This window comes from Tamandua tetradactyla, chromosome 16 (assembly GCF_023851605.1).
Source record: "Tamandua tetradactyla isolate mTamTet1 chromosome 16, mTamTet1.pri, whole genome shotgun sequence".
NCBI lineage: Eukaryota > Metazoa > Chordata > Mammalia > Pilosa > Myrmecophagidae > Tamandua > Tamandua tetradactyla.
This window is the reverse complement of record NC_135342.1, coordinates 862,569-879,160: the sequence shown is the minus strand read 5'-3', so window position 1 is coordinate 879,160 and position 16,592 is coordinate 862,569. Positions and strand designations below refer to the sequence as shown.

Below are 16,592 nucleotides of genomic sequence, written 5' to 3'. Positions count from 1 at the left end.
CCACTTGCCACTGCCCCCTGCTGCCTGCTACACCTGCCGCCTGCCACTGCCACCTGCCACTCAACCTGCTACTCTACCTGCCGCCTGACAATCCACCTGCCACCTGCTGCCTGCCACTGTCACCTGCCACTGCCGTCTGCTGCCTCCTGTGCTTTTCATGGCCACCGCGCACACCCTGAGCTGACCTGGGAAGCGGGGGGGGGGGGGTCCCGGTGGGACCCCAGGCTGGGAAGACCCCACCCCCGCCCACCGGGAACCCAAGGCCAGTGCCCCCACCCCCACGGAGGGCCCCCAGGACCGAACCGTCTCCCCCAGCCCCAGCGCCACGCAGGAAACGGATACACGGTTGCCCTGGGAGCCTCTGGCCATAATGGCCAGAAGACAGGAGGCCAGAGGGCCTGCCAGGCACCTGGGCCGTCCCCCACCACAGCGCAGGGCCAGGGGCTGGGGCCTCCCGCCCACAGCCCACGTGCCCCTCCAGCTGCCTCAGGGGTCGGCTGCCCAGGAGAGCCGGCCTTGACCGCACAGGGCACCCCGCTGCCCAGGGTCGCCGCCCCGTGGTCCCCCGTGCCAGCTCCTGGGGGCTCTCGCCCGTCGCACTGACCGGCCGCCGAAGGACATGGACATCTCCACCCGGCGTCCCGCGCCCTCGTGCAGACTCAGCGGGATGGCCCCGCCAGCCCCCCTGGGGCCCTATAAGTCGCTGACCCTGGCCCAGCACGCAGTGACTTGCAGCTCAGGGCCTACTAGTCTCCCCATAACGCTGCCTCAGGGTGTCTCCATACCCAGCTGTCACCCAGTTTCATCACTGGGGAGTCCGCTGTTACCCTCCCTACGTTCCTTTCCCTGCAGCCTTGCCCCCCTGGCAGGGGCCCTGAGCTCCGCTGCTCCCCCATCCCCACCCCTCCCGCTGAAATGCAGTTTAATGTCTGGCAAAGTCCTCAGAGCTCCAATCACCTCCGACGGGAAGCCAAGTTGGAGCACCTGCTCTGAAGCCGGGAGCACTAGGCAGCCGCAGTGGAGAGCTGCTCAACAACGCAGGCTCCTGCCCAGGTTAAAGCAGCTCCCACCTGCGCATCTCCAGGTGGTGCCAGGGAGTGGGCCGGCCCCCTGTGCTGGCCCTCTTCAGCGCACTGCCAGACCTTAAGGTTCTAATGGAGAAACGGCTGGTGACATTAATATGAATGAAAAAGAAGTTAAAGGTAAACGATGTAAGTCTACAGGGTGAGACTTAAAAGGCACACTTACTAAAAGCTGAGAATACATTCTGGAGGCTGACTACAATCAACCTTTCTTAAAGAACAAATAATATCATTGAATGCTGATAACACACATATTTAAAAATATGTAAACATTGTGCAAAAAGTTTTTAGTTATAAAAGGGTCCTTACACTGTACAAATGCATTGTGAAGAGGTACTGCATAGTGAAATGATGTAAGGGATTATAAATAAAATACACTAATACGTGTGGGAATAGATGAAACAAGAATGATTACAAAATGATCAATAATGATGGAAGATTTTATGATAATGAAAGATTGGGAAGGGTTCACAGTGTTTAATAACTTTTTTTTCCCCCCATTTCTGGATATATTTGAGAACACTCATTACAAAGGTAGATTATGTCATTGTATTGGAAATTTTATATCTTCAGAAGGATGAATCAAAAAGGACAGGAGGAAAATTTTTGGTTTGAGGGGTGTAAGCATGTATCAAAACATCAAAATGTATATTTTAAGTATGTACACACTACTTTAAATAAATTATACCTCAATTAAGCTGCTTGAAGAAATTCAAAACTTGTCATTTTATAATCACTTTACTGCTTTATTATCTATATTTTTAAGATCAATTGTTATGAATATTATTTGTTGATAATGAGATTATTATTATCAGCACATTGGAAATAGAATATAATGGTGTGGGCTACTGGCAATTCTTCCCATCTCCATGTTCAGTGACATCAGTTAGCAGTTTGAAACTGAGCAGGCTGGGAGTATCTAAATCAAGAAAGTAGCAAACATAACAAAGCAGGGCTTGATTTATTGTATTACTGAATGGCTAGACTTTAAGATATGGCCACTACGTTAATGTAGATTAAACATAAAAGTGTGTGTGTGTGTGTGTGTGTGTGTATATATATATATATATATATATATGCATTACATTTTGCACAGCACAAAAAATGAGCAAAAAAATTATGAAATAGTCTTCCATTATTCAAAAACAATTATTCTATACAGCAGCCACTCCTGTCATTGAAAAATGAGTGAAATTATAACACATCTTTGTTGTTTCAGTCTTGTTATTATTTAATGAATAGCAAAATAATCTAAGTTCATTTAAAAAAAGGAAATAGACAGAGCCCACCCCAGCTAAGATGGTGGAGTAAAAAGCTTCAGGGCCCTGTCCTCCACAAAAGCATTGAACAACCAGCAAGAACTGGCAGAAACAGCATTCTCAAATTAGAACAGAAAACAATTAAAGGATTGCAGTAATAGACTGAGCATGGAATCAAGAAAAAAGGCAAATTACAGCAGTAACAGGTTGTGGTGCTCTGGTGGCTGACCCCATCCCCTCACCAGCTTAGTGCAGAGCCAGCCCATCCTCCAAGGCAGACCCTGGGCACATTCCAGAGAAGACAGAGTAACCACCGTGCACTCACTAGGAGCATGGATGTCTGGCTCAGTCATTCTGGTGGCGGCCCGAGGGACTGGGCCAGGACACTTGTCTTATACTCCCCATCCCAGAACTTGCCCTGCATGTGGAAGGCAGCTCCCAGAGCCGTGGAGAGAGCAGACTATCATGGTTGCCTGGAGCAAGGAATTCCTGGCAGTAAGACTTAGAGTCAAGTGCCCTGGACTCTGAGGAATCTTTCCTAGGGAAGATGGGACATTGTATTTTTATAAACAGGGCAATTCCCAGGACATGTGCATGCCCAAGAAAAGATGCAAGAGCAGAAAGGATGAAGGAGGCCCCTAGACTTTGGCCTTGAGCTACTCTCTGAACTCACTGTATGGATAAGGTGTTAAGGACAGCAGCTCCAAAAGATTGGGAAAGGTCTTTTCCTTTTTCCTTTCTTTTTTTTTCCTGTTGACTCCTGGCATTCAAGAAAAACTGTCATAAGTTTAGGTGAATTCAAGTTTAAGGAATAGATGCCTTAGCACCTGAATTCCAATGATGATACATTAAAATATCAAAATGTTCAGGTTTCAACAAAAGATTACAACAATACAAAGAAACAGGAAGTGATGGCACAAGCAAAGGACAATTAGAAACTATTAATGAGGAGGACCAGACCTGGAAAATATCAAGGACTTTTAAAAAATGCTCAAAGAGCTAAAGGAAAACAGGAACAAATAACTAGAGGAAATCAGGAAAATGACAGATGGACAAATACAGAATATCAACACAGAGATAGAAATTTTGAAAAGGAACCATACAGAGATCATAGTAATAGAAATAAAATTTTTCCTGGACGGCTTCAATAGCAGATTGGGGCTGGCAGAAGAAAGAATCCATGAACTCAAAGGCAAGACAAGTAAAATCATCCTGTCTGAGGAACTAAAAAAAAGGGAAGAATGAAGTAAAGAGTGTAGAGAACACGTGGGACACTATCAAAAGCACCAATATACACGTTGTGGGAGTCCAGAAGGATAAGAAAGGGGTAGTGAGAATTTTCAAAGAAATAATGGTTGACAACTAACCTATAATAATTTAATAAAATTTATGAATATATACATCCATGATGCTCACTGAACTCCAAACAGAATAAACCCAATTAGACCGGCACTGCAACACATTATAATCACTCTACTGAAAGCCAAAGAAAAAGAGAGAATTCTGAAATCTGCAAGAGAGAAGGAATATGCCATATACAAGGGAGCCTCAATAAGATTGAGTCAATTTCTTATCAGAAGTCATGGAGGGAAGACACCAGTGGAGTATTATTTAATGCACTGAAAGACAAAATTGCCAACCAAAAATTCTGTGTCTAGCACAACTGTATTTCAAAAATGAGGTAGAGATTAAGACATTTTCAGATATATCAAAGGTTAAGGGAGTTCATCACCACCACATTGGCCTTACAAGGAATGCTAAAAAGAGTCCTGCAGGTTTGTAGGGAAGGACAATAGAAGGTAGATCAAAGCCACATGGAAAAATAAAGATCTCTGCTAAGGGTGATGGCATGGGTAAATATAAATGCCAGTGCTATTTTATTTTTGGTATGTAAATCCACTTTTTACCTTCTACAGGATCTAAAAGGTAAAGCATAAAATGCAATGATGACTCATTGGTTTTGGACTCATAATATGTAAATATATAATTTGCAAACAGAAATACATAAAGGTGGGGGAATAAAGGAGTACAGGAGTTTGGGTATACTATTGAAGTTAAGCTGGTATCAAAGCAAACAAGATTGCTATAAACAAAGAAACACTTCCAAAGCCAAAATAACATTATGCTAATATTTGATAAATATGCCCCTTACAAAAACAAGTTGAAGTCTTACCCCCTTCCTGTGGAAGTGGACTCATTTGTAAAGAGGATCTTCAGGTATCTTGTTTAGGTGAGAAGAAATTAAATCAAGGTGGGCTTTAATTTGGTTTGACTGGAGTTCGTATAAGAAAAGGAAATTTGGACAGACGTATAAGCCCCAGGAGACAGAAAGAGACATATCTCCAGTGGTGAAAGATTGCTGGCAAGCCACGCCTGAACACTACAGCTGTCAGAGAAGGCACAGTCTGCTAATACCCTGGATTTTGGACCTCAAGCCTCCCAAAGTATGAGCCAATAAACTCCTGCTGTTCAAGCCAACCAGTCTGTATATTTTGATATATTCACCCTGGCAAGCTAAGGCAGCATATAGCAAAGGAAAATTACAGGTGGCACTCAGTCACAATCTTCAATCCAAAAATCCTAAACAAAATATTAGCAACCTGGAACCTGTTAATATATAAAAAGATAATAAAGCATTATCTTTTCTGATTTAACATTCAGGAATACCATAGTTGTTTAATAGTGGAAAATAAAACAATTTAATGTAACACAATAACAGAATAAAGGAAAAAATAATCTCAAAATTGATGCCCCCAAAAAAGCATTTGAGGAAACACATTGTGAATTATGAAAAACATCATCTTACTAAGGCAGAAGAGAACATCCTAAATCTTATAAAGATGTATCTATTAAAGGAAACCTAAGCAAACACACTTAATGGTGAAATATTGAAAGCTTCCCTTTTGAGACTGAGAACAAGAAAAGGATACTACTGTCATCATTTTTAATCACATTTGTACTGAATAAAGACCCTAATCCATGCAGTAATGTAAAAAATAATAAAGTTTATAGAAATTTTAAAAAAAAAGAAAAAAAAGACTGCTATAGATTTAGGATGTTAAACTTAAGCCCCATGGTAAATACAAAGAAAATATTAAAAAGATGGAAGCTCATAGAGGCAGAAATTAGAGTACAGATTGGCAGGGGTCAGAGGCAAGGGGAACGGAAAGTTATGGTACAATGGATGTAGGTTTTCTGTTTAAAGAGATGAGGAAGCTTCAGTAATGGAGGATGAGGGAATTGCAACATTGTGAATGTAATTAATCCAACGGAATGGTATGCTTGGGAGTGGTTGAGATGGGACAGTGGTTGAGATGGGACAGCTTATGTTGTGCTTTACACAATTAAAAAAAACAGCAATAATAATTAAATGGAATAAGTAATTCTGAAAAGGATCTAATAAGGGAGGAGAAAAGGTTCATATGGACGCTATTTGAACTGGTGAAAAAATTGGAATATCATTTCTTAGGAAATGATCATGGCAGTACTGAGATTCAAGGCGCATGATGTATACAACCTACACTCAAGAAATCAGAAAGTGGAGGAAGAGGGACAAGATGGTGGCATAGAGAGGTGTGGAATTTAGTTAGTCCTCTAGAGCAGCCAGTAAACAGCCAGGAGCTGTCTGGTACAACTGTGTGTGGGATATCTGTGAATGGACACACTTTGTACACCAGTTTAGAATGGATGGGTGAGCTGAGATCGCAGCACCAAACTGTAAAGAAAGCCCCCAAACTGGGGAGGCTGGCAGCCCTCCCCCACTGGCCTGGCAGGCTGTTTTAGAGTCAGTTCTCTGTAGGAAAAAGAAGCAGTCTCCACCAGGAGCAAGAGAATGTAGTTCAACTAAGCTCCAACTGCAGTTTTAACTAAAAAATGTGAACTCTGAGTAAGCTCCAAGCACAGATAAATCCAAAACAAACAGGAAAGGAAACCTGAGGTCTCTCCTGGCAGAGACGAGATGGTACTGATGGAAAAAAAAAGAAAAGGGAGATTTTCCAGGATGGCTGAGCTCAGAATACTGAAAAAGGGCTGGGTCCCAAGAGAAGGGGCAAGAGAGCCAGGTACCGACTCTAGCTCTTGACTGGTGAAACTTGGGGGCTAGGGACTGGCTCTCCTTATAAACTATTCTAAGTAGTTCATTAGAGAAAGCCTCAGGCATTTAAAATTGTCAGTACTGACTCAGACAAAGGCAAAGTTAGATATGTCTGAGAGACAAAGTAACCAGTCATATGAAGGAGATAATTCCTTAAAGGATGTATCTTCCTCAGGGGAGGTGGGGCTTAGCTCAACTGGTGGCTCTCATCCAGAGAATTCAGACACCATAGGCTGGAAAACAGAAACAGCATAAGCCCACCTTCTACCTCAGCCTCTTTCTCAACCACACCCTTGACAGGGCCAGAGTCTGCTGAGAATTAAAGGCACCACACCACTTTATGCCACTGGGGGGCTGTGAACTTACAAATGCTACCTACTGTGCAGGATAGGGAAAACAGAGTCAAGAGGGTTCATAGGGAAGTTTGACAATCTGCTGGGTCTCATCTTCAGGGAATTTGATACTATTTACACCCTCTTTCTGAAACCTGGGCCTGTCGTGTCTGGGAAAACCTGATTGAGGTCAGTCATATTTAGGGATAGCCTCCTCAAAAAAAGAAAAAAAGATTCCATATAGGCAGAGCAAGAACTAGAAAAACAAGAGCTAAAAAATTCTGATCAGTTAAATAGAAGCTATGCTAGAGGTATAGAGTAAGTTGACTGAATGCCAAAAACAGACAGAGAATGCCAGCCAAGAAGAAAACCCTAGGTAAAAGAGTGAAAACAACTTCCAGAGTAAACCAATCAAGGAAATCAGATGTTTGGATACCAGCAAAAAATTAAGTCATAGTATGAAAAACAAAGATATGGTTCAGTTAAAGGAACAAACTAATACTTCAAATGAGATATGGGAATTGAAAAACTAATTAAAGCTGTTCAAGAATGCTAAATCAAATTTAAAAATCAAATCAATAAATTGAGGGAAGACATGGCAAAGGATAGGAAAGATATAAAGAAGACACTGGGCAACTATAGAAAAGAACTTGAAAGCTTGAAAAAAACAAATGACAGAACTCTTGGGAATGAAAGGCACAATAGATGAGATGAAGAACACAATGGAGGTTTACAACAGCAGATTTGAAGAGGCAGAAGAAAGGATTAGTAAACTAGAGGGCAGAACATCTGAAATCCTACACACAAAAGAAGATGGAGAAAAGAATGGAAAAATATGAGCAGAGCCTCAGGGAACTGAATGACAATATGCAGTGCATGAATATGTTTTATGGGTATTCCAGAAGGAGAAGAGAAAGAAAACCTGCAGAGAGGATAATGGAAGTTGTTCTAGTTTGCTAGCTGCCGGAATGCAACACACCAGAGACGGATTGGCTTGGATAAAAGGGGATTTATTTTGTTGGTTCTTCAGAGGAAAGGCAGCTATCTTTCCACTGAGGTTCTTTCTTACGTGGAAGGCACAGGATGGTCTCTGCTGGTCTTCTCTCCAGGCCCCTGGGTTCCAACAACTTTCCCCGGGGTGAGTTCTTTCTCCATCTCCAAGGGCCCGGGCTGAGCTGCAAGTGCTGAGATGAGGAATGCCAAGCTGCTAGACTATGCTACATTGCGTTCTCTCATTTAAGCACAAGCCAATTAAGTTAAAGGTCACTCATTGCAGCAGACACGCCTCCTAGCCGACTGCGGATATAATTAGCAACAGATGAGATTCACCTACCATTGGCTCATGTCCACAGCAACAGAACAAGGTGCTTTCACCTGGCCAAGTTGACAACTGAATCTAACTACCACAGAAGTAATGCTGAAAATTTCCCATGTCTTATGAAAGACATAAAATTATAGTTCCAAGAAGTTCAGTGTACCCCAAACAGAACAGATTTGAATAGACCTACTCCAAGACACTTATTGATCAGATTGTCAAATGTCAAAGAGAATTCTGACAGCATCAAAAGAAAAGCAATCCATCACATACAGGTAAGCTTGATAAGGACTACATTTGGATTGCTCAGCAGAAATGAGTCTGAGAAGGTAGTGGTATGATATATTTAAGATACTGAAAGAGAACAACTGACAACCAAGAATACTATATTTGATAAAACTGCCATTCAAAATGAGGGAGCACTTAAAGTATTTTCAGATGAACAAACAGTGAGAGAGTTTGTGAACAAGAGATTTGTTCTACAAGAAATACTAAAGGGAGTACTATAGGCGGATAATAAAAGACAGGAGAGAGGAGTTTGGAGTAGAAATGAAGACTATCACCAAGGGTAAAGAGAGTTAGAGAGAAAAAAATAAGATATGACATATAAAATCCATTAGATAAAATGGCATAAAAAAAATACTGCATTTATAGTACTAACATTAAATGTTAATGGATTTAACTCCCCAATCAAAAGGTGTAGACTAGCAGAATGGGTTAAAAAACAAGACCTATCTGTATGCTGTCTATAAGAGACTCACTTTAAACCCAAAAACAAAAATAGGTTGCTGAGAGTGAGTATGGTTAGAAGAAGGCTAGGGGCATGTATGACACCTGAAAGATAGAAGATAAAGACTAGGACTGTATAACTTAGCAAAACCTTGAGTGGACAATGATGGTGATTAAATGTACAAATACAAGAGTTTCCACATGAGGGAGAACAAATGAATATAAATATTGCAAGGTGTTTGAAAATGGGATGGAATATGGAAAAATGTGATCAATGCAAACTAGGGTCTACAGTTAATGATAACATTGTAATATGCTTCCATTAAATGCAACAAAGGCAATATTTCAAAGCTAAAAGTCATTAAGAGCAGCATAAAAGGGAGCAGTATGGGATTCTTGGTGGTGGTGGTTCTCCTTTTAAGTTTTTCTTATCTTTCTTCCTCTTTTTCTTTGCAGAAGAAATGGAAATGTCCTTATATAGAATGTGGTGGTGATTTAAAGATTTCTTTTTATAGATTTAAAGAAAAATATTGACTGTGTTTTAAAATTTCAACTTCTGTATGAGGCCAAAGGAAGAGGTGGTTATTTGGTACAAAATTTATATTTTCAGTAACACACTATCTAATTTAACCTGTATGGTCAGTGTACTTGAATGCCATAATTACACAGAACTTTGAATAGGGAGTGAGATCTTGTTGGTTTTTACAGGGTAGTGTGATGCCCCAATACATCCCAGAGTAATCTGGGAAGAAATTTAAAAAGTATTAGCAAAATCTCCTAAGAGGACTGGGGAAAAATATGGACATATTAAACTTCCCCACCTGGGGAATTCCTGATATTCTCACAAGCTTGGGGACTACCAATTTAATATGTCAAGCCCTCTATCTTGGGGCTTACCCTTATGAAACTTATTCCTGCAAAGGAGAAGCTAAGCCTATTCCTAACTATGCCTAATTATGGGGAGTCACCCCCAGAGAACCTCTTTTGTTGGTCAGATGTGGCCTCTCTCCCTAAGCCAACTCTGTAGGTAAACTCACAGCCTTCACCCCTATATGGTTCATGACACCCAGGGGTGTAAATCTCCCCAGCAACGTGAAACATGACAACTGGGGATGAGTCTGACCCTATCTTCATGGGGTTGAGAAATCTTTCTTGACCAAAAGGGGGAAGAGAAAAGAGACAAAATAGTTTCAGTGGCTGAGAGATTTTAAATAGAGTTGAGAGGCCATTCTGGACATTATCCTTGTGCATTATAGACATTCCTTTTTAATTTTTAGTGTATTAGAATAGCTAGAAGGAAATACCTGAAACTGTTGAACTGTATTCTAGTAGCCTTCATTTCTGAAGATGATTAGCTTTTATGGTGTGACCATGTGATTGTGAAAACCTATGACTGACACTTCCTTTGTATCCAGGGTATAGACAGAAAAGTAAGAAAATAAAAACAAAAAAAAAGTAAATAATATAGGGGGATAAAGGGTGTTTTTATTTATTTATTTATTTATTCTTACTTTTATTTTTTTGAAGTTAGGAAAATGCTCAAAAATTGGTTGTGGCAATGAATGCACTACTAGATGATGGTACTGTGAAATACTGATTATATACTCTTATTATATGGTATGTGAATACATCTCAATAAAGTTCATTAAAAATTTTTTGGAATCATAAAGTGTTTGCTCTTTTTGATAAAAAGAGAGATGGATGATAGATAAAATACATGGAAAAATTTTTTTTTTCTTTTTACATGGGCAGTCACCAGGAATCAAACCCGGGTCCTCTGGCATGGCAGACAAGCATTCTTGCCTGCTGAGCCACCGTGGCCCAATATATGGAAAATTTGATAAAATTTTGAAATTGGTAGATCTAGATATCTAGGGGGATTAGGAATACATTGGAGTTCTCTGTTTGAAAGTATATAAAAATAAAAAGTTTTCTTTAAAAAAGGAAAGAAGCAAAAAGACAAGCCTTTCACCAAAGAGAATGTACAGGTGGCAAATTAGCACATGAAAAAAATGCTCCCTATAATAAATCTTTATGGAAATGCAATTAAAAACACGAGCTACACCACTATATACTTAATAAAAGAATAAAATTTTAAAGATTGACCATACCAAGCATTGGCAGAGACGCAGAAGAATTGGAACTCTCATTCATTGTGAAAGGGAATAACCAGTTTGATCAGAGATTGGGAGTTTCTTAAAAAGCTAAATATTCACACACCCTGTGATTCAAGAATTATGCTTTGAGTTATCAAAACAAGGGAAATGAAACATATAGATATAAACTATAGGCAAATGTTCACAGCAGCTTTATATGCAATAAATTAAAAACTGGAAATAACTCAAATGTCTATAAACATATGATTGGATAAACAAATAGTGTATATCCAAAGAACAGAATACTACTGCAGCAATAAAAATGAGCTACTCTTGAGTATCACTGATGAGTCTTAAAATAATTACATGGCAAAAGGAAACCAGAAAGAAAAGGGCAAACACTTTATGATTCCAATCATACTAATCATACTAATGGATTAGTGCAAACTAATCTATTGTAAAATAGTTATATCAATGGTTTTCTGAAGGGCTGAGGGGAGTAGGGAGAGAGATTATAAAAGGGCACAAGGTAAACATATGGGTGACAGGCATGCTCTTTATCATGATTGAGATCATGGTCTCACAAGTTTACATGTATGTAAATCTGTCAGGTGCCGTGGGTAGGCTACAAAGTGCAATGCAGCGTCTTAAAGCTTCTCATATCCCTCCAAATTTTTTTTAATGGTTCAAAACAAAACTCTGGTTCTCCCACTTTCTTTTGAACTTCATGTTTGGAAATCCTATCCAGTCTACACCATCTCAGCCCTGGGAGGAACATTCTTGAATTGATGGAAGCAAATACTGGTAAGCAATGAAGACCATTTTCACCTGAGACAACAGGAATGTTGGCTGGTTCACAAAAGCCACATCCCTGGATTATGTGATCATACTTTTTTCTGTCCTTATTTTCCTACCTGTGCAGCAATGGCCTTGAGGTGAGAGCTCACACAGGCTATGGGAAATCTACCAAACCCTTAGGATATTTTCCATCAAAGATATCAGCAAAAGGAAACAGACAAGTATGGAAGGCCTCAGAATTCCTGTACACACTGATCCCACAAGCGTGGATATACTTTTAGAAGAAGCACATGCTGTTGAATTTTTGCTGCATTCTCCTCCACTCTCTATTAATACAGTCTTTCTATAGCAATTATGGTACCCTCTGACCCAATCATCTTACAACCAGGGACACTAGCTTACTGAAATCTGAACACCAGGGCACAAGACTCCTTTGCTGTACCAGGAGAAGAAATTACCCTCAACAGTATGGGCTTTATGTGAAAAGGAGAAAAAAAAATCATGTCCTCAGAAATACTGGAGGTTGTCACAACTGTCTCTCTTCATAGAGGACTGAACCTGCAAAAAATCCTGGCATATAAACCACAAATTAGTATCACAAACCCCACAGGTTCTCTCCAGGTAGTTTCAGGCAGCAGTGCAAACCAGGCCAAAACTGGAGAAAGAGCTATTTTCTGGTATCATAATATTCCCTGAGGCACACAAAATTTGGGACCCTACAAAAAAGTTCTGACCCTTCCATGCTGGCATAGCCCAATTCTGCTTTGAAATACCCTACACAGCGAATAGAACTCCCAAGATTAAAGGATTTAAACAAAAAGACATTTGTTATTGCACAAACCAGGGCAATGTGCAGTAGGCAGATTCTAGATTTTGGCACCTTGGAAAAACTCATCACAAGCTTCACGTGAGATCAACATGTTCCCGAGAAAGGTCACCCTTCTCTCTCTACATGCTACTTGCACAATCATTATGGATTTTCTGGGTCCAAACTGGGTCAGAAACATGTTGTAACTAGGCAGAGAGAGGGGAATGACATCCTAAGGACTCATGATTTCCTCCAAAAAATGGGAGTGCACAGAGGTCTGCTTCCCTGAGCAGGAAGAGCAGTGACAGATGTGCATTTTATGGACCCACCAAGTGGAAGAAGTGAAATGGCTTCTGCCACAGAATCTGGCAATGATATAAATCTGGTAGGGGCTCTGGGTAGGCTACAAAGTGCAATGCAGTTCCTTAAAGCTTCTCATATACCTGGAACTTAAGAGGAAGTTGACATAAAGATATATGAGGTTCAGGTAGAAAACTTCATCACAAGGGCTCTTCCCCAGTGTGGGTTGCTGAACAAGGAAAATATAACACTCCCCACACCTCTAGGGCCTTCCTTCACTGTGACTTCTCAAGTGTCGAATGAGGTCAGATTTTTTGCTATAGTACTTCTTACATTCATTGCACTCATAAAGCCTTTCTCCAGTATGAACTCTCTGGTGTTGAAAGAGGCCAGAACTTTGGCTAAAGGATTTCCCACATACCCCACACTCATAAGGCTTTGTTCCTGTGTGAATTCTCTGGTGTTGAATGAGGACAGAACTGCGGTGAAAGGATTTCCCACATCTGCTACACTCATAAGGCCTTTCTCCAGTGTGAACTCTCCAGTGGCGAATGAGTTCAGATTTGTCTTTAAAGGATTTCCCACATTCACTACACTCAAAAGGCCTTTCTCCAGTGTGAATTCTGTGGTGGCGAATGAGGTTAGAGTTTTGGTTAAAAGATTTCCCACACTCACTGCACTCATAAGGCTTTTCTCCAGTGTGAACTCTCCAGTGGCGAATGAAGGTGGAGCTATACCTAAAGGATTTTCCACATTCCCCACACTCATAAGGCTTTGGTCCTGTGTGAACTCTCTGATGCTGAATGAGTTCAGATTTGTCTTGAAAGGATTTCCCACATTCACTGCACTCATAACACCTTTCTCCAGTGTGAACACTCCAGTGTTTTATGAGACTCCAGATGTACATAAAGAATTTTCCACATTTACTGCATCCGTAAGACCTTGTACCAGTGTGAATTCTCTGGTGTTTAAAAAGGCCAGAGATCTGTCTAATGTCTTTTAAGACAGTAGATGGGACACACATTTCACAATGATAGGCTTTCTGGGTGGAAGGACCAGCCTTTGAAGTCCTGATCTCTGACGTTCCTTCTCCAGAAACACTCTGCTCAGAAGGTATCTCCTCATCCTCCATTCCATGCCAACAACCTGAAAGCAGAAAAATTCTGGTGAAATGCATACACACTTTGGTAAAAGGGAGAAGTCCAAGCACAAATGTGTATAAGACACACCAAGGAATGAGTACGTGGAATATATCTGACAATGAGAGCGCTGGGATCAAACTGAGTACGTGACTGCTTCACAGTTGTGGGCCTCTGAAGAATACAGATTTGGGGAGTCCTCACCAGGCAAAGGACACAAGGATGGAATAAAACACCAGGATGGTGAGAGTCTTCAGTAGGACCTTTCTATCAGTGACAAGCCCACGATGTGCTGAAGGTTGTTTGAGTCTAAGTCCAGGAAAATCCAACTGAAACTGAGAAGCTGGTATTCAAGGACTATTTAAGGTTATGGGCATACCTCAAGACACATTTATCTTATGTATCAGTGTTGAAAACATGCACAAGGAACACTGGACAGGAAAATGGTATGGAAGCTGAACAGGTGGGGGCATCCAGGGACTGTCAGAAATGAAATGACAATCCAGCCAAGTGTCAAGGATGAGGAAGAAAGGTAGAAATGAGGTGTGGCCAGGGATTATGCACCAAAACACTGCTGGTCAGAGGATAGGTTCCTGGTATGATGTGAACACAGCCCTGATGGCACACCCTCCCCAAGATGCAACTCAGCATGGCCAGGCCTCCTCTGACATAATCTTGCCATGTCCACCCTGTGATGTAACCAGGACTTTCTCCCCAACCCCAGGTGAATGGCTAGCACTGACCCATGGCAACTCAGCACACAATAGACTACAGCAAAGATAATTAATATCACCTCAAAAAACTAGAGGGAGGAACTTGTAAGTACAGCCCTTGGCCCACATAAGTAGTGGCCATGATGATTCCCAGCATAGGCAGGCAGCACAAAACATAAGCTAGAAGAGGGGTGGCGGGGGGGAGCTTAGATACAGAGGTGCCATGGATCTAGACACATGCCCTCCCCTTGCCTGGGAGGGCAAGGAAGTTGAGATCCATAGGGCTCGCTGCAGGACTCCTGACTCAAAGATTCTTCCCTACGTGCTTTGGATAGCAGGTATTACGGTTGCCCAGAGAAAGTACTGCTCTGGGTAGTGCTCACAGCTAAGCTCTGGCACCCAGAGCACACAGGTCAGGGAAGTGGGGAACAAAGCAGAGTCCATAATCTGGCCTTGGAAAGAACACAGCTGCCTCTGGGGAAAGAGGAAGGCAGAGATCAGCTCAGGACCTGGGGTGGGTGGGAAGACCTTACCAAGTGAGGCTATAAGTGCAAAGTTCTCCATCATCACATCGCAGTACAGGAGCCTCTGATCCTCTTCAAGGAGCCCCCACTCCTCCTGGGAGAAGTACACGGCCACGTTCTCAAAGGCCACACATCCCTGTTATGGTGGGACATTTCATTCCATTATTAACTTCTATATAAGGAACCTAAGTTCATGCCCCGCCCAATATCCTGCTCACCTCCCTCCTCCCCTACTCCCCATTTCAGAGGAGATCCCAGATCCTGGTGCCACTGATGACCACCTTCTTCTTATGGTGCCACTGATCACTGTGTCAGCCCAGAGCTCTAACAGTCAGGTGGGAAGGGACAACATCTAAATTCTGGACTTGGTATGTAGGGCCATAGCCGCTCTTGATAGGCAATACTCTGGAGGTCCCCCACATCATGCCTCTCAGAAAGAACCAAATTTACAATTCCCTTCACCTTAAGTCCCCAATACCAGGACTCTGGGGCCATCAGTTCACCCTCCTCCACATGCACACCACTCTTTGCACCACTCCTCTTACAGCTACACACCCACAATCACCTCCAACTCCCTGTTCCCGTGGGCATCTCACTGGCCTCTCCATGTTACTCAGCACATGGCATCCAGATAGTGTGTGGCAAATTCAAACAGGATCCAGTGCTACCCCAGCCATCTGACTGTCCCATTGTCAGGAGCAGCCCTCATCCTGCTAAGAAAGCCTCCCTGCCTGCCTCTGAGCCTCACTTCAACCTCAGACACCCAGAACCACCTGTGGGTCTCAGATACCCTTGGCCCCCTCCACTTGTGCTGCACTGGCTATTCCACCAGTCACAACCCTCCTTTCTCCACCTGACCCTCATTCAAGGCCAGCCCCCGTGGCCCTCATCCCAGACCTAGTCCCAGTGACTCACCCAGCTGACCACTCGTGCAGCCTGCCCGAGACATTCCAGCCACACAAAGGGCCCCAACAAAACTCTGGTGAGTCCACAGAGTGGTGAATAAGTACCAGCCCCATCCTCATGGGCATCTTACCTCAAAGACTCTGACGCCAACGCATCTGTCTCATGTCTACACACTTCAGAACCTTGGCCACCTGTAAGATCATCCTTTCTCCTACACCCTCCCTTGACCATTTCCCTCCCTAACCTGTGTTTGTGATTCCCATCACCTTGAATCAAAACCCAAGACAGCGAGCAACTCGGTCCTCAGGACCCACTCTGCGTTTCCTGGACTGCTATTATCACTACCATTATGACCAGATTTCACACCCTGGTGACTGCTTCTGGGAGATGCCTCTGTCCTGAAATAATTCAGAGAGTTCAGACCCTTCTAGCCAGCTGCCCACTTAATGCTTCCAGTCATTTGTTCTCTGAAACATCACCTATTCTTATCATGATCAA

The 16,592-nt window shown here is 42.2% G+C and overlaps 1 protein-coding gene across 1 annotated transcript in view; it reads right to left on the bottom strand.

Annotated features, from left to right (window-relative positions):
* Positions 1 to 8,771: 8,771 nt before the first annotated feature.
* LOC143658522 (uncharacterized) overlaps positions 8,772 to 16,592 on the bottom strand; it is a 31,411-nt gene continuing 23,590 nt past the window's right edge. The window contains exons 4-5 of the mRNA XM_077130549.1: positions 15,198 to 15,324; positions 8,772 to 13,958 (exon numbers count right to left, since the gene is read on the bottom strand). Of these exons, the coding sequence (XP_076986664.1) occupies positions 13,075 to 13,958; positions 15,198 to 15,324 (1,011 nt within the window). The 3' untranslated portion in view covers positions 8,772 to 13,074. The remainder of the gene's footprint in view (positions 13,959 to 15,197; positions 15,325 to 16,592) is intronic.